An 18,742-nucleotide genomic window follows, 5' to 3' on the forward strand; every position below is an offset into this window, starting at 1 on the left:
GTACTTATTAAAACCCAGTTCCAGTATTTACCTATAAAATATGTGTTTTGTGTGTTAAATTGTGTTCCTGAGAAATTCATATGCTGAATTTTTAACCCCTAGTACTTCACACCATGACCTTAATTGAAAAGAGGGTTATAGTTGGGCTCAGTGGCTCAGCCTGTAATCCCGTGCCTCGGGAGGCTGAGGTGAGTGGATTGCCTGAGCCTGCGGGTTCGAGACCCGCCTGGACAACTTAGTGAGACCACATCTCTACAATAAATCCAAAAATTAGCTGGGCGTGGAAGTGCGCGCCTGTAATTCCAGCTACTTGGAAGGCTGAGGCGGAAGGATCGCCGGAGCTCAGCAGCCACTGCACTCTAGTCTGGGAGACAGAGTGAGACTCCAACTCAAAAAAAAAAGAAGAAAAAGAAAAGAGGGTGAGAGGGTTATGGCAGATTTAATTTGTTAAGATAGAGCCATAGTGGAGTAGTATAGACCTCTAATCCACTATGATTGGTGTCCTAATGAAAATGACAAATTTGGATACAGATATACATAGGGAAAATGTCATCCAAAGATTGGAATTACAATGCCATCAGACAAGGAACTACCAGAAGCTAGGAGAGAAGCCTGGAACACATCCTTCCCTAACACCTTCAGAGGGCCCATGAACCTGCCAACACCTTGACCTTGGACTTCTACCCTTCAAAATTGTGAAATAAGTTTCTTTTGTTTAAGCCATTCAGTTTATGGCACTTTGTTACAGCAAGACTATCAAACTGATACAGTATGGGTAATAATTTAATCATAACGTTGCCACTTTTTGTTACCTATTATAATCCATTATTTTATCTGTTCATCTGTCCATCCATCCATCCATCTATTTTGAGTCAGAGTCTCACTTTGTCACCCAGGTTGGAGTGCAGGGGCCCGCTCACAGCCACTATAGCCTAAATCTGCTAGGCCGAGGCGATCTTTCCACCTCAGCTTTCCTGTAGCTGGGACTACAGGAGTGCGCCTCCATGTCCGACTAATTTTTTTATTTATTGTGGAGACAAGGTCTTGCTATGTTGCCCAGGCTGGTCTTCAACTGCTGGGTTCAGGCAATCCTCTCACCTGGGCCTCCTGAAGTGCTGGGATTACAAGTGGAAAGCCACTGTGCCTGACTAACCCATTATTTATTCATGTAATTCCTTTCAGTAATGAGATTTTTTTTTTCCAAGTTCAAAGACAGACTAATAGTGTAGATCTACTGTTTTATTTACTACTGAATAAAAATGTTTCCTACTAGAAACCCAGTTCAAAATCTTTTTTTTTTGAGTTGCAGTCTCACTCTTTCGCCCACACTGGAGTGCAGTGGCCGCTCCCAGCCACTGCAGCTTTGACCCACTGGGCTCCGGTGATCCTTCTGCCTCAACCTTCCAAGCAGCCAGAATTACAGGCACGCGCTACCATACCCAGTTGCTTTTTTGATTTATTATAGAGATGAGGTCTCGCCAAGTTGCCTGGGTGGGTCTCGAACTCGCAAGCTCAGGCAATTCACTCACCTCAGCCTCCCAAAGTGCGGGTTTACAGGCTGAGCCACTGAGCCCGGCTTCAAAATCATTTTTGCCACATAAGAAATTATCATGTTAAAACTGGGACCAATCTTATTCACAGGAATGCCCTATATATTGGCTTTTTCCTGGAAATGCAGCTTTGCTGGTCTCCACTTCTGACTTTAATATTCATTATGCTTCTAAGCCCATAGCCTGCCAAGCTTTTTGAGGTGCCTAACTTCCAGACCACCTTCTTTCAAAAGTAGAGATGTACTGTGATTCCCTTCTGCCATCAGACAGCAGTTATATGATCATTACCGAACAATTCAGTTTCATTTGAAAACTCTGAGATCAAATAATCTAATTAAAATTAACTTAATAACTTACAATCCTTTAACAAGGAATTTAAAGACAACTAATAGGGTATCTTTACAATGAATCTACACAATGTAAGATAATCAATTATTATGAAACTTACTTCTTTGCGTTTCTGAAGTAGTAACTCCAATCTTTCATTGGCTCTCTTCCCAATCATTTTATTTCTCTCAGCTTCATATTGTCTCTGGGTATTATCTTGATGAATACTGAGGTTTAAGGCAACATTCACCAGAGCAGTCATGAGCTTCATGGCTATGAAGTAAAGGAATAAGACTCATCTATGAATCCACACCATTACAAGTTGGTAAAGCAAGCGGATAAAGGCAGGAAACTAGTCAATTTCTGTTTTTATGATGCAGGCACAATTTACATTTTCATGAAAGATAATTAATTTATAGAAAAAATTCATTTGCAGCATAATTTTATCGACCTCAGCAGAGAAGTAGTTGGCTTGTTAACACTCCCCACTTAAAAACAGTGTCACTCTACCTACCAGAGGGAAGGGTTTAAATAGTATCATCTTCAACAAACCCAGCCCACACTCCTAAATATATGATAGTGAGGGCACACTAATCAAGCTTAAATATCTCTTCTGATCGTCAAATATATATAAGTGTATAAAAATGCACCTTAATACTTGTACATATATGCATAAAAGGTGCCTTAGATGTTTACAATCAATTCACTGTCTTTACCCCATAGATAGTCCTCTCCCTTTTGTTTCTCACCTGAGTGAATTACACAACCTGCAACCCCTGAAAAATATACGAATGCCACCAAATTCATTACAAATGTATTCTGTGAATTTCCAATTGACCTATCCTTCCCAGTCACAGTGGAAAAATATTTTCAAATGTTCATATGTACTATCAAATGTAATTAAATATTTTCAATTTCTTTTTACGTTGTCTGACAAACAGGTGTGACACAAACCTCAGGCTTCTGTCTGTTCATATTTATTTTCATTACTGAGATAGTGAAAATAGGAAAAGAAACATAGGCAAAGAAATAAGAGTTTGTGCTGGTAAATAATTCCTCCTTTTCTGTTCCTTTTAGGTTATTTGTTTATAAATATAATTGTTTTTAAAAAAAAGTCCACTGCTTTAGAAGATCTGATTCACTTATCTACAAACATATCTGTATAACCAACACCAAGCATACATGTCTTTTAAAATCTGACTATTTCCTTCTAATTACATATGTAAATATATGTCTGTGTACAAATGAATATATATATGCTGTATCTGTGTATCTATGTATATACACACCCAATTTGTCATTCTGAAACCCTATCTACATTTTCGTCAGCTCCATGTTAACAGTGATTGCTGCTATCCTTAAACCAACATATGACAAGGATCATGAAAACAAATGTATTTAAGTTAGTGGTCATTTAGCAATGCATTTAATGAAAATGTTTCTTTTCCTGACATGCAATGTCTCAAAAAATAAACTGGGAAATATTTTTGTGTTTCAAAATATAAGCTAGTGATTTGAGAATTGTATGCTCTGCTAGTAGTAGGATATTGGACTATACTATGAAGGCTTAAAATTACTTTTTTTTTTTTGAGTCGGAGTCTCACTCCATCACCCAGGCAGTGGCACACTCATGGCCACCGCAGCCTCAACCTGATGAGTTCAGAGGATCCTTCTGCCTAAGCCTTCTGAGTATCTGGAACCACAGGTGGCGCCGCCACACCCGGCTAATTTTTTGATTTATTGTTGAGATGAGGTCTCAACCATGTTGCTCAGGATGGACAGTACTTTTTAAATTAATAGGAATAAGGAAAAAGAATAAGAAGAGCCTGGGGCATTCAAAGTGCCCACATTAGAGACAATACCAGCTTATCAGTGTTTGTTCTGAGCACATAAAGTAATACACAGCTGAGCTTAATTCAATACACACTTCTGGATCTCTAAAGCAAAATGATTTGAAGATCAAGGAGTTGGAAAGCATTAAAATCAACACCAACCTTGGCTGGAATTCACACATGGACACTGAGGCATGGCTCTCCAAAAAACTGTAATTAATTTTGCTTTCGGCACCATGTCTCCTTGTGAATTCAGATCCCAAACCCTAAATGCCATTGTGTAATGACTTTCCTCCCAGTCCAAATATATGAACAACAAAGTAACCAATATACTAAACAAAAAAAGCAAAATGATCAATATATTTTCAGAAAATCAATTCATTATTATTATAAACATAGCGTTACTTATTCTCGGAGGCAAAATATTTCTAAATCTGTAAAATCAAATCTTCACTTAACTTTTCATTTCACTAAACAACACACAAATAGCTACTCAACACAGACTTCAAATTTAATGAGATAAATATAACATGGGGAACATGATACTTTAATTGAGTCAACTGAAAAAATCAATTTCTGCACAGAATTAGTACTTATTACATTTTACTGGCATTACTTACAAAATCATTTTTTTTATTTTTTTATTTTTTTTAGAAAGCAGGATTTATTGAGAGGACAGAAAAGCTCCCACAGTGGGAGGGGAACTGAAGGGGTTGTCCAACAAAACCATTTTATAGATCAATAATCCTGTAGGAATTCAGCCTTAATAATGTGACATGGGCTTTGAAATGGCCTCTTCTTGATTACCAAGAAGATGACTTCCTAATTTAGCTTTCACATTTTAACTGCTGACTAAAGAATAGTGAATATGTTCTAGTATATAGAACAGAGTGTGGTCTGCAAACAGGTCACAAAAGGTTTATTACAAGTTTACTGTAAGTAAAAAAATTGAAAGTGTATAAATTTTATAGTAATCTGAAAGTAATTTTATGTCTGTTGATTATAATAATGAAATTATGCTAATGAATATATATAATTTTCTTTTCTTTCTTTCTTTCTTTTTTTTGTTTAGTTACAGTCTCACTCTGGCACCCGGGCTGAGGGGGCACAGATCACAGCTCACCACAGCCTTAATCTCCTGGGCTCAAACGATCCTCCCTCCTCAGCCTCCTGGTAGCTGGGACTGCAAACATGCTGCCACCATGCCAGGCTAATTTTTAAATAATTTTGTAGAGACAAAGTCTCGCTATGTTGCCTAGACTGGTCTCAAAACACCTGGGCTCAAGCAATCCTCCTGCCTCAGTTTCCCAAAGTGTTGGGATTACAGGCACAAGCCATCGTGCCCAGACTATCACTGTCTTGAAATTAATTTTATTGCATTCTAAAAAACTGCAACATAATCAAGATAATCAGCAAAGTGTGAAGAAGAGAGGACAGAAAATATTATAGGTTTGAGAAGGTATAAAATAGTTTTTTTAAGGATGTGGGAATAATTCTGGAGTGTAATACTGCAATGGGATCACTAGAAAGAATCAAAAGTCCACTTTAGAGAAAAGTGTAATGTCCAGTCATCATGGTTATATACTTTTCTCCAGGCATTTTCAGTTTCTCTGGTGCAGCTATGGACCAGGTGGTGATAAGGAGTTTTCTTAGAGAGTATAAAGGAGGGAGAAAGAGGCAAGAAAGTTGAGGATCTGAAGACAAAATGTGATTGTAATAAAGGATGATGAAATCTAAGCTGAGAAAGTGATGGCAGTGAGGAAATGAAGGGTGTGAAGAGCACTGAAAACACAGGGGCAAGGGCAACCTCTTTGGGTCCCTCCCACTGTGGGAGCTTTTCTGTCCTCTCAATAAATCCTGTTTTCAAAAAAAAAACAACAAAACAGTGTCAAGGTATTTAAAGTCTCAATGTAAGAAAAACAGTGGAGTGGTAACACCAAAAAAAAAAAAAAAAAAAATACTGGAACAAAAAAAAGGGTTTATCGGCAAGTGGGATGCCTGACATTAAGATTGTGGACACTGGCCCATTTAATCACTATCCATCTATTTGCATTTCTGGCTCTCTAAACATAAAATCTGAAAACTAAGAAACTGCATTTATATCTACTAATACCTATTATACCTTTGAAAATGAGTCTTGTATACCTTGGAAATGTTTTATATCATGGGACAAATTAGATTTTTAAGAGATGTATGATTGTACTACTTTAGTTTTACAAAGCTTATTTTTTATAAAAGGGCTTTATGACAAACTTTCCATTTCCAAATGATAAAGATGTGACTAGTCCACTTGTCTCTTAAAATGCCAAACAGAATGACAAGGAGAAAGCAATTTTCGTCTTCAATAAACTCAGAAAATACCCACAATTTCTAAATCACAATATATGCAAATATGGACAAGCAGGAAGATGAGCAGAGAACATAAAAATCAAACAAAAGGGTAGAAAAAGCATGGCAAACGTATGTGTAAGAAAAAAACCTCATTTTCTCTGTAAAGTTCAGACCCATTTACGAATTAGAAGTACTAGGTTCATAGAAAATAGAGCTCTCAAATGCTGTTCAATATGTGATTACATCCCCAATGTCTATTCCAGACTAAGCAGTCAAGCAATTCCTTTACAATGCACTCATCTTCACAGTTCAGACATTTATCTTCTGAAGGAAATAAACCAGAGACTTGGAGTGCAGAGTGCCCTAAGTGCTTCCTTGCCCTACCCAACTCTGAAATGGCAGACAGAAGCTAAGCTCAGGTAGACCGAAAAATCCTTTTGCAAAGAAACTGAACATTTTCTGGGAAAATAATTATCAATACCAACATCTGAGCATCTACAATGAAAATATTAGCTGGCCATTGGTCTGCCCTATAGTGATGCTCATCAATCTGAAAGCCAGAGCCATTGTCCACTATGCCACACGTACTTTTCCCCTCTGGCAACAAGCTTTTTAGGGTCTCACTCTCAAAAATGACTAGAGACGCAATAAACTGATATTTGAGGAAAGTTTCCAATATGCAAGTGTGAAAAGCAGAGAACCCAAAGAAAAGAGGTTTGGACTGAAAGCAGAAGAAAACCTCATAAAAATAATTAACACCATCAAAGAGATATAAGAAGATACTATGAAACAGAATGTTTAAAAAATGAAGACTTGGAGAATAAGAAAGAACTCTTAGAAATTTGAAAGGATAGTCAAATCAAATTTAATTAAGCTGAAGAAATACAAGAAAAGTGAACAAAAAGGACTAAGAGATGAAAAATAAAAAAGAGAAATAATAAGAAACTCAGGATTAACATCTAACCAATAGGTATTCAAGAGTGCCCAACAAATTGGGCAGGAAAAAAATACACACACACACACACACACACACACACACACACACACACGGTACATCATCATGAAATTTCAGGACATCAGGAACAACAACAACAAAAATCTAAAAGCTTCCAAAGATAAGAAACAGGATTAGAATCAAAAGTCTGAAATTAGCATTAGACTTCTTGGTGGATAAACTGGAAGCTAGGGAAAAATTGTGAAGGAAGTAATTTTCAATAATGAAATTTATATTGGGTCACACCATCAAGCATGAGACTACAGCACACACACACAAACACACACACACACACACACGTATGTATTTGAGTTGGAGTCTGACTCCGTCACCCAGACTGGAGTGCAGTGGCATGCTCACAGCCACAGCAGGCTTGACCTGCTGAGCTCAGGTGATCCTTCCACTTCAGCCTTTCAAGTAGCTGGAACTATAGGTGCGAGTCATCACGCCTAGCTAATTTTTTTTTATTTATTGTAGAGACAAGGTCTCGCCAAGTTGCCCGCAGTGGTCTTGAACCCCTGGCCTCAGGCAGTCCTCTCGCCTTGGCCTCCCAAAGTGCTGGGATTACAAGTTTGAACCACTGCGCCTGGCCGAGACTAAAACATACTTTTGAGATGTAAAGTCTCAAATAGGCTTTACCCAATACCCTTTTTCTCAAGAAGCTATATGTTAATATGCTACACAAGAGGAGAAAATAAACTAAGGAAATACACCAGACATGGTGGTTCATGTCTGTAATCCCAGCACTTTGGGAAGCTGAGGTGAAAGGATTGCCTGAGCCCAGGGGTTTGAGACCAGCCTGGACAACTTGGTGAGACCTTGCCTCTAGTAAATAGTCTTCAGAAATATGTACAAGAAAAAAACTGAAATACCAACAAGTCATGGCACAGTTATAAGAGAGTAAAATAATACTGGATAATTTTTTTTGTATAATTTTCTCTTCTTCTGAATCCTCTATAAGAAGTATATGTGATTTTATATGTGCAGAAAATGCTTATATGTACAATAAAGGAAAAGCATCTAAAAAGAATTTTCAAGTTCTCTGTCCTTTTTAGAACCAAATCAAATAAGATTTGCTGTTTTCTACATCATAATTATCACATCAGATAGTCACTGAATGACTTGTGTATGTTAAATATTTTACGTGGATTCTTTCATTTATGCTTCACAATGCTATGAGACAGGACTATTGGTATCAATACTACAAAGATGAAGAAAGTGAAACACAGAAGTACGTTGTCCATAGTACCAAATTAACAAATATAAGATAGGTAATGTTTGTAAAGTTCTTTTAAAAAATAATATGTTTTCTTATAAAAACAGGCTATTAAAAAAGCTAATTTTCAGATCTGATGATAACAAAGGAGTGAAATCTAAAATAAGGTAGTTCTTCAGAAATTAAAAAAATTACTCTAGACCTATATTTATAGATTTAAAAAAGTAATTATATTTTCAAGATATGCTTTGCGGACATAATTACATGACATAGTGGCATTTGCAGATCTAAGTCTTTGGCATTAATCCCATCAGAACACCGGAGGCCCACTATATACAAACAATGGCAAACTGAATAATAGTTTTATATATAAAGGAGGGGTGAGAAAGACACAGGTATGTAAACTACACAAAGCAAAAATCAATTAAAAGGCAAAATTCTAGAAGAATTTTAAAAAATGAAAATAATAAAATGTACAGACAAAAGGAAGAGAGAGTATTTCTACTCTATGGTCTATTCGTTGATAATGTGAGATTGTCCTAAAATGTTTGGGTCCTAATCACAGAAACCAGACATAATCTGTCTGATTAGGAGTTATAAAATACTCACTGAATTCAACAAATAAGATGTGGGTCCTGAGAACCAAAAGATACATAGAAAATGTACACAGTTTGCTTTCTTTACTTTCTTTTCTGTTTCTTTCTTTTTTTTGTTTGGTCAGAGTCTTATTCTATTGCCCAGGCTGGAGTGAAGTGAGTGGCATGATCACAGCTCATTCTAGCTTCAACCTTCCTGGGCTCAGGCGATCCTTCTGCCTCAGCCTCACAAGTAGCTGAGACTACAGGCACACACCACCATACCCAGCTAATTTTTTTTTACTGCTTTGTAGAGACACGGTCTTGCTATGTTGCCAGGCTGGTCTCAAACTCCTGGGCTCAACCAACCCTCCTGCCTCAGCCTCCTAAACCTTTGAGATTACAGGCATGAGCCACTGTGGCCACCCTACTTGCTTTCTTAATAGCAGTTCTTGAAAGTATATTTACCTGTTTATTTTTATTTCCCCATTTTTCATGTCTTTTATTACTAAAATTAAGTACCCAACAAATTATGAGTAAAAACATGAATGAAGGGAAACACTGGCAAACACTATTATTCCTTCTTCTCATTACAGAATAATAGCAACAGCTTACTAAATGCCAGGCACTGTCCCAAGTGCTTCCAATTTATGGTAATAAGCGATAGCTATCATTACCTTTCTCGCTTTGCTTATGAAAAAGTAAGACCAAATAAGCTAAGGACTTGTTCAAGGTTATCCACCAGTAAAAGGCAGAGATAAACAAGAACTCAGTCACTACGAAACTCATTCTACCAACCACTATATTATATGGTTTCAGCAATTGAAGGCCAAAGAACGACATGTCAATTTTCTGAGGCAAATGATTTTCAGCCTATGATTAAAAAACAAAGCAATTTTATGTCATATCTTTTCTCAGAGGAAAAGTCCAGAGATGCTGACTTTGTAAGACATGTTAATCAATAATGAACTATATTTACTATAAAAAAATCCATCATATGGCAACATAATAATGCTTAACAATAAGGTATAAAGAAATGTTTACTCCCTCAAGAATCTAAGTGAACTTACTGTTAACCACTGGTGGGCCTCATGTGATGATATTAACCATATTTTCTCATTTTTTCTTAACATCATTTTAGAAAAAAATTAAAAAGAATAGAAGCACAATCACCACGCCATTATTAAAACAAATTTTGTACTCTTAACTCCCCTTTGTCCAAATTAGCATTTTTCACCTCGGAATAAGTGAGAGGCAGCCAGTATTAATACATTTGTAACATCACAGAAAAATATACAGGTGAGAAAATAACAAAAATTAAAAAGTTAAACCATCACTACTCATCCTGAAAATTGCCCTCTAGTAAAATTTTAAGTAAAAAACCTGTCAAGTATTGGTATACATTTTAAAAGCAAATGTTTAAAAACAACCATAATCTATAGATTATATAATCTATAAACTATAATCCTGAAAAAAAATGATTTCAGAGTAAAATTATCTCTACAATACTAAATAATAAAGAAAATCCAACTTTTGACCTTGAAAAAGGGAGAATGTTTCCTCATATCAAAATTTCATCAAACTGTAAAAAAAAGTTCCCAGTCTCAGACTGAATATACACCAAAATAGTTTTAACAAAATGTTTCTTATATAAGTTAAATCCATAAGCTATGTTCTACCATGTCCATCTGAGATAGTTACTTCAAACAGAAATAAGCGTACTTAATTCTGAAGATTAATAGTTAATGCAAAGTATACTGCAAGGTGAACCTTCTTTATTAAAATGGGACAAATAAATAGAATAGTATATTTTCAAATTCCAATTAAAAGAGAAAAATAAAATGTAATTGTTAACCATCTGTCTCAATTTAATGGTAAAAAGCATTCCAAAAAGAGAGTTTACCTCCAATGGAAAAATAAAATTATTCTTATAACTGTGGAATAAACAGATATGAAGAACTACAGAATGATAAAAACTTTTAATAAAAATGTAGTAAAAGTATACAATTAAATGCAATGCATAAACACTGACAACAGGGACACATTATTTAATTCATAACAAGAAAACTGGATATTTGGAAAACATTAAAAGTACTACTGATAAGACCACTGTGATGACTTATGAAGCTCTGGAACTAATTGCATCTGTACCCTACAAAATAACTAACCTGATTGTCTCTCTTCTCAGCTAAGATATAAGCAATGTCAAGGAGCATTTTATTCCAAAGCCGATAATCATATCTGGCCATAACTGCCTTGTAACTGTCCATGCACATAGTCTTTGAAGCAGAGGATTAAATGTTCCTGCCCATTTTTATCTAGTCCCCAAGACTTGTCCTGCAAAGTGAATAAAAACGATTATCTTTTAATCTATTCCTCACACACATACCATAAAAAAACAAAGGAGAGGGCAAAGATGAGAACAAAAAAAAAAAATCCTTGAAAAAATACTTATTGTCCAGCCTGGAATTAAGTCCTCAGCAAACTCTCTGTGCTTTGTTGAAGGGTAGATGACTGACATGTCTTACATTTTATACAACTGAGTCTTTAATATATAATACCTAGTGTAGTCACATGGGAATTACCGTTATATTTTGAAGAATAAATTTAGAGAATTGAAAAATAGGTTTTATCCTTTGAAAACTCTATATAAACATAACACTGATAATTCTGTCAATATCTGATTTTGAAAAATTATTTCAAAATCAAATAGGCTACATGATGATATAAAAGAACTTAGGTGAAAACAAAATGGCATTCATCAAGTTGATTTAAAAGTTAACATGAATACAGGTAAATCATGGGAAGAGACACACGGTAAGGCACTGAGGGGAGATGGGAGCTACTTAACTCAAAAGGGGCAAAGTTATGATAACAATATATTTAAGCATATATAAAATCAGCAGATATAGATAACCAAAGATGTAAATATAGAGAAAACAATACAATAAAAGTTACTAAAAATGAGCCAACTGAAAGGAGAGCTGAAATGAACCATCATAAAGATAGTAGAATACAGTAATATTGCATTTACATGGTAGGGAAGGAATAATGCAAATGAGTTAAAGTGCTCTCTTCAGAAAAGTAAAACAATATTTAAAGAGTCAAAATATTCTGCATACTTCTACAATATAGTACTGCATCTCTTGTGTTCTGAGAGTATGTGGCATACATTATTCTTTTACAAAGAATGCACACAGGTTTCTGGATTAAAGAAAGGAAGCCTGACCCTACAGAGAAGCTCAACATTGTGCTATCTTGAGATCTGCAAACAATTCTTTAGTCTTCTTTTTTGTTACAAATTGTTATTTCACAATACTCGCAGCCCTTCTTTAATTTGTTACTTCTCCTTTTCTTTGGGCTTTGGAAACCCAGATAACACCTTCTGTATCAAGGAAAATTCATTAATTTTTATGACAGCAACTTTGGCTATTCCCAAGCAACTTCTACCTTATGTCTAAGTTTTGTTTATTCCAAATTGCTGCATTTCCTATGCATCTGGCAACCAGGTAAATGGGCATTACTGTACAAAGAAAGAGTAAAAGGAATAGAAAATATAAAGAAAAGAAACAAAAGAAAGATCAAATGCAGAAGGTCTAAAAGTCATGGAATTAGAAAAAAAAGTATAATACTACATAAACCTTTGAATAACAAACAGCATTGTTACAGTAATTTTTTTTTTGTTTTTTTGTTTAAAGATAACTGGGTACAAGATCTCTTTCTTCCTACTAATAAGAAAGAGGACACTCTCAAAACACAATATAAACTCTCTGGGCCTGGCGCGGTAGCTCATGCTTGTAATCCCAGCACTTTGGGAGGCCTAGGCAAGAGAACTGCTGACACCCAGGAGTTTGAGACCAGCGTAGGAAACACAGCGAGAACTTGTCTCTACAAAAAATAAAAAATACAAAAATTAGCCGGGTGTGGTGGTAATCCCAGCTACTCAGGAAACTGAGGTGGTTGAGCCCAGGAGGTCAAGACTACAGTGAGCTATGATTGTGCTACTGCACTCCAGCCTGGGAGACAGAGTGAGACTCCCAACTCAAAAAATAATAAACAAACAAACTGTGCCTGATATATGTTCTACATAGAATTTTTTCAACAACAAACTGCATTTTTATTTTATCTTTTGGTAAAAGATAAAAGTGAGTTTTAAAAAACTGTCTTCCTAATAATGAGAAAAAGAACATTCTCAAAAGAAAACAAAATGTTTGAAGTTTTTTGGATAGAACTATAATTAAGAGAATAATGAACACTAATATGGATTAACTACACTGAGTAAAGGGGAAAAGAGAAATGGAAAAGTACATAGATGACTCCAGATATTATCATACTGGCTTTAAGCAACCAGTCAAGTCAGAAAATGACAACATTTTAAATCAGGTATTTACAATATGTAGTTCCCCAAACTACCAGCATCAACACCACTTAGGAACTTGCTAAACTCTAGGAATGAGCCCAGCAATCTGTTTCAACAAGCTCTGTCGGTGATTCTGATATGTGCTAAAGTTTGAGGAACAGTGCTTTAACTAAATTAGATAAATGAGATATTAAAACTTAAATGCAAGATGAAATGTAATTAATGAACTTATATCTGGTTTTGTCATGGTAATAACTAAGATGAATATAGGCAAGGTTAATTTTACTAAAAAGGATGTAATTAGAGAAAATTTAAATATATGTTTGTGTACAACTCACATGCACAAACGTGTACTCCATATCATGAATGAAAAAAACAATCATTTTAGACAGGCACAGTTAAAGCAGTGAAGGAAAAAGACGGCAATTACTAAATTAAGAAAATTGCCTTGTTATGGAAAATCAAGAAAAAAATGAATACACTTGGTTGACAAGTTGTCAAGATAATTCCAAAATGAAGAAAGCAAAAGTAAAAACTAATCTGTCAGTTCCTCAAATTATTTATAGCCCACTTTAATGAACTGATTTTCAAGACATCAATGCTTGGATATGTTTAATTTATTACAGCACTAGAAATTCAAACAATGCCTTTTACCTTACTAGATGAAATTGTCTCAAATATATAAACAAATATTTACACCTTTATGTATAATAACAATGAACAATGAAGTAATTAAGTGAAGAAAATTTGTTTGAATATGAAATTTCAATTATTATGACTCGAGTTTTCCAAAGGATATGGCCTAGTGGCCTCTTAAAATTCCTTTGGTTATAAAGTAAGAGTGCACGTAAAAAACTCAACATTCAGATAGGTATTTGTTGACATTGGCCAGAAAATTTCAATTTTCATTCTTAATGCTATCAAACACCAGTTATCAAAATAGGCGTACATTTTACCTGACTAGATAACACAAATCATTCAAATGAATTTGGTTGAAAGTGCATTTTTCAGAAGCACTGTGATTAATTTAAATTGGTATTTAAGCTAAAAAAAAGTTTAATTAGAATAAAATACAAAACTAAATAAAAAGGCAATGAAATGTTAGTTACTTACCAGCAAGGGTACTTGTATGCCTAAAAGCTCTGACCTGGGAGTCTGACAAACCAGTCAAAAGGGAGATTACTGTGTCCATCATATACTCATCATAAATTATGCTATATTGACACTGTCGTATCAGTACTCCAATAAATTCACAAAAGTTTGAACGAAATTTTTTCCACTGAGGTCCAGGCATGGTAAGAGGATAATCACCACTGTCCTAAAAGGCATAAAAAGAACATATTAATAAGTATATCATATGACAGCAGTTTGATCAAAACTTTTTCAAAATTCCCACTTAGGAACATTTTTTGAAAAGTAGATATGGACAGAAATAGGTGACTTTCATAGATACATTGATTGCTTTACATGTTTTTGCTTTGGAAGTGCCACAGTGAAATCATGTTAAAGTGCATAAAATTATTATTTTAGAACCAGGATTTATTTCATTTTTCTAAGACTTTCATTGAAAATAATAGTTTCAGCTTATTGTACTTGGATCTTGATTGAAATAATTTGAAGTTGAAACTGAAAAAATAATTTTATTTTATTTATTTTTTTGAGTTGGGGTCTTACTCTGTCGCCCAGGCTGGAATACAGTGGCACCATAACAGTTCACTGCAGCTTAGAACTTCTGGGCTCAGGTAATCTTTCTGCCTCAGCAGCCTGAGTAGCTGGGACTATAGGAGCATGGCAGCATGGCCAACTAGTTTTTAAATTTTTGTAGAGATGAAGTCTCACTATGTTGCCCAGGCTGGTCTTGGACTCCTGGCTCAAGCCTTGGGCTCCCAAAGTACTGGGATTTCAGAAGTGAGCCACCCTGCCTGGCTGAAAAAATAATTTTAAAAGTTTAGACTATAAAGGGTATTATAAAGGGTATTTGCCATTTGAATTTCGAGCAAAGTAATCATGACACCTGTATCACTCAGTATCTTTCAATATTTTAAACTGAATTTTGCATTTCACTAGGAACTCTAAAACAAAAACTCCACATCTGAAATTCCAACTTTATTTCTCCCAACTTTACTATGAACTTGATCTTAATTGTTTCATAGAGTGCATTTATTAACTTCTCTAAAAAAAAAAATCTATTATGAGCTCTTGTTATTACCAGATTGTGTCATCTCGTTTAAAACATGAAACTAAGAGTTAAACCCAAATGGTCAGAGGTCTCCCTCTCTTGCTTAAAACATTTAAGAACATAAGGAAATCCACAAAGCAGAGAGTGAGGAATTCTATGAATACGGCTGCCTGAATATTCTCAAACTGGCTTTTTGCCTTTTCTAGAACAAATTGCTGCTAGGAAAACTGATCATAAGTGAGGCCTTGAGCTCTGCTGGTATCCTAGGAAAGATAACTAGTGTGATATATATAGAAATGCAGATTCCAAGGACAAGGAACAGAAAGCAAAGACTGGGAAAAGATTGGCACTCAGAGTCAAAATCCCAACATTGGTGCAACATAAGTGTTATGAAGGTCAATGAGTCCTCAAAAGATCAAAAAGGAAAGAAGGGGCTGGCTGGATCTTCCCAGCCTTTGAGACGAGGAATGTTTTATCGCTTCCCAAAGGAATATTAGCAGCCTACCTGCTGCTTCTGTATCACCGAAACCCATTTGTGTTGCTTGATACTAACAGAGATCTGGCCATTTAGTGATCCACAACAACCTGGGTTTCAAAGAAGCTACAGAGAAAATAAACTACCTAAACAGGCCCAACAGCATATGAGAGGAAAGAAAAGCAGAATAATCAGATCATAGGAAAATCTGAATAACAAGCACACTTTAGAAGGTTCAAATGTAGCACAATAAAAACCCAAACAAACCCCCAATAAACAAATATTTGATTTCTAATGAAACAATTCAGTTGATGAATTGAAGGAAAGAGTGATCACTAACAGGAGCTACATTAGCTGATTGGGTAATATAATATAAGTATTTGAGAAAAAAATGTAATTTTCTAGATGGAGCATCTGGAGAAGTCTTTAAAATGGACAGCCTCGGCTAATATGACCCCTTTAAGTCCTCTGTCTCTTCTCTTCACTGACCTGAACTCATACATATACATGGTGCATTTGATGTTCACAGCCATCTTGCAACCATAGAAGGATAAAGAATAGTGGGAGAAAATGGAAAAAGTCTAGGTCCTTGATTCCTGTTGAACTACACTACCAACCATGTACTGTCTACTCCCACAGTGAGTTGGCATGAAACAAATTCCTGTGAGTTTAAGCCACAGCTCGTCAGTTTTTCTGTTACCCACAGACAAATGCATTCCTCCTGCTGAAGTAGAATTATGAGTAATGGAGAAGGAAGAGTTATTTACTAAATGATTCTGGTAAAACTAGGTATTAGTTGCTTCCACTTGGGACGTAGAAGGCTAGAAACAGTGAGAATAAGCAGAATCAACAAAAGAAGTCTTCACTTTGCTTGAGCCCATCTTAAGCTGAAGTAACTTAAATTCCAAAGGTAGGCCCTCCAAGAAGAGATAAGGCATACAAACTCTATCACCTGTAGCAGAACCTGGAAAGAAAAGTGAGTAAAAGAAATCAACTAATATTTTAATAAACTGTCGGACACCAAGTATCTGCTAGCTTGTCAGCGTGGAGTAACAAGAGGACTTTGGAACTCACTTAAAACTATTTTCCACGGGTCTCAACCAGGTGCTCACAACAAAGCCTGGGGATAGGGCAGGAAAAAAGAGAATACCTCTCTTGGTGATACAGGTCTGCAGCAGGTAATCCTCAATTGCTGAGGGAAAAGCAAGAAGCCCAGCTCATTTCTCCAGACCTTTCTCTCCTACAAATCAGAAGCCTTAAATCTGGTGGAAAGAAGAACAGTCAACTGAGTCACCCTTAAGGCAGAAGCAAAGACTCACTGTTGCTGAGTGAAGAGCAAAAGAAAAAACAGTCACTCTACCTGGGGGAGAGGAGGAGACAAAACACTGCCCTGGGACCTGGATTGCATACCAGTACCAAACAGAGATCTGCTAGCATTGGAAGGGAGCAGGAAGCTCCCACTTAAGGCCAACCACAAGCATAAGGCAGAAGCTGGCTACTACAGAAAGGAGGAACAGTAAAGCTGAGAAGACCCTGGGTAGCTCCAGGAACACAGGGCATGTTTAAGATTTAGAAAAAACTAGGAAAACAGATATTTCCATCATAGCACCAGGGAGCTAGCAACACCAGTCTCACCAGAGGAAGGGGCAAGAGTATGGAGAGATCTTCTCTGGGACACTGGGGGATAGAGACAGCAGAAGTCTGATGGTGGAACACAAACACCAAAAAAAAAGGAAGGAAAAAAAAACCCCTCTGGTATCCTAAGCACAAGGCAACAGCAGCCCACCACAAGAGAAATCTGAAGCTTGTGTATATTTTTTAAAAAAGTGATAGCAATAACAAACACAAGCCTAGCTTAATTCCTGACTACACTAACATTGTATACCATGCCACACCTTTTAGTTTTTATATCATGTGTAAATATTACCAACAAAAAATATTTGGAAAAAGAAAATCTCCTGTATACAGTTCAAAAGTTTCTTAATTCTAATACTAGTTATACATTTCTCCTTTTATGTTTCTACAAGCCATATAATGTAATTGTTTAGTTAAAGATGGGCAGTAGGGTACTGAAAACTAGTTTCCAATTGATGATGACTGCCACCTAAAATTCACACACACACACACACACACACACACACACACACACACACACAATTTTCCTTCACAAAGTAGTAGTATCTTTTTTCCAGAAGGCCTAAAATATCAAAATAATAATAAAAGATGATAACCAAGGAGCCTCAATGCCTCATCCACAACTAATGTTTAGATCTGTGAAGGTAGTGTTATGATAATGTTGTTCAGGTGAAATTTATTAAATAGAACAATGAAAAGAAAAACCTTATCACATAAGAAACAGGCATAGCCAGGCAGAAAGACGTTTAGGGTAGAAAAGATATCAGGCAATATCCACAAGAAGGATGCACAGAGTTAACCGAAAAGGTCTAGTAAAACAGCAATTCTTCCAAATGTGTTCAGGAAAATAAAGTGAGAAAAATCTCTGTGCAGCAAAACATAACACAACATAGCTATCATTTATATAGTATGCACTTCTCATACACATAATATTGTATAGTCCAAATACTGTGGTGACTCTTGGTATGTATAAAGAAGAGAGAAACAAGACCTTAAGAAAAATAAAAAACTTGTTCTAGATCCCAGAACTAAAGGGGCCTGGTTCTGGGATTTGTAAAGTCCATGTACTCTGTACTTTAAAATGGAGTTCCATATGTTTACTAGAGGCATTGTGGACAGAAGGACAGGACAGAAGGATTGCCCAGTGATTGCTCTTCTAATGGAGAGATACTGGGGTTCTGCTCCCACGTGGAAAGACAAGCAATTAACAGAAAAGTCTATTTTTAAAGCTTTGAGAACTCTAATGGCAGGAGACACGGGAGGGGGCT

At 35.9% G+C, this 18,742-nt stretch overlaps 1 protein-coding gene across 2 annotated transcripts in view; it reads right to left on the reverse strand.

The window, feature by feature from the left end:
- STAG1 (stromal antigen 1) overlaps positions 1–18,742 on the reverse strand; it is a 283,214-nt gene that overhangs the window by 163,337 nt on the left and 101,135 nt on the right. For both annotated transcript variants that reach the window (XM_008064213.2, XM_021715629.1), the window contains exons 6-7: positions 14,299–14,503; positions 1,999–2,150 (exon numbers count right to left, since the gene is read on the reverse strand). In XM_008064213.2, the coding sequence (XP_008062404.1) occupies positions 1,999–2,150; positions 14,299–14,503 (357 nt within the window). The remainder of the gene's footprint in view (positions 1–1,998; positions 2,151–14,298; positions 14,504–18,742) is intronic.

Source organism: Carlito syrichta, unplaced genomic scaffold (assembly GCF_000164805.1).
Source record: "Carlito syrichta isolate Samal-C Ts95f unplaced genomic scaffold, Tarsius_syrichta-2.0.1 Scaffold307227, whole genome shotgun sequence".
Taxonomy (NCBI): domain Eukaryota; kingdom Metazoa; phylum Chordata; class Mammalia; order Primates; family Tarsiidae; genus Carlito; species Carlito syrichta.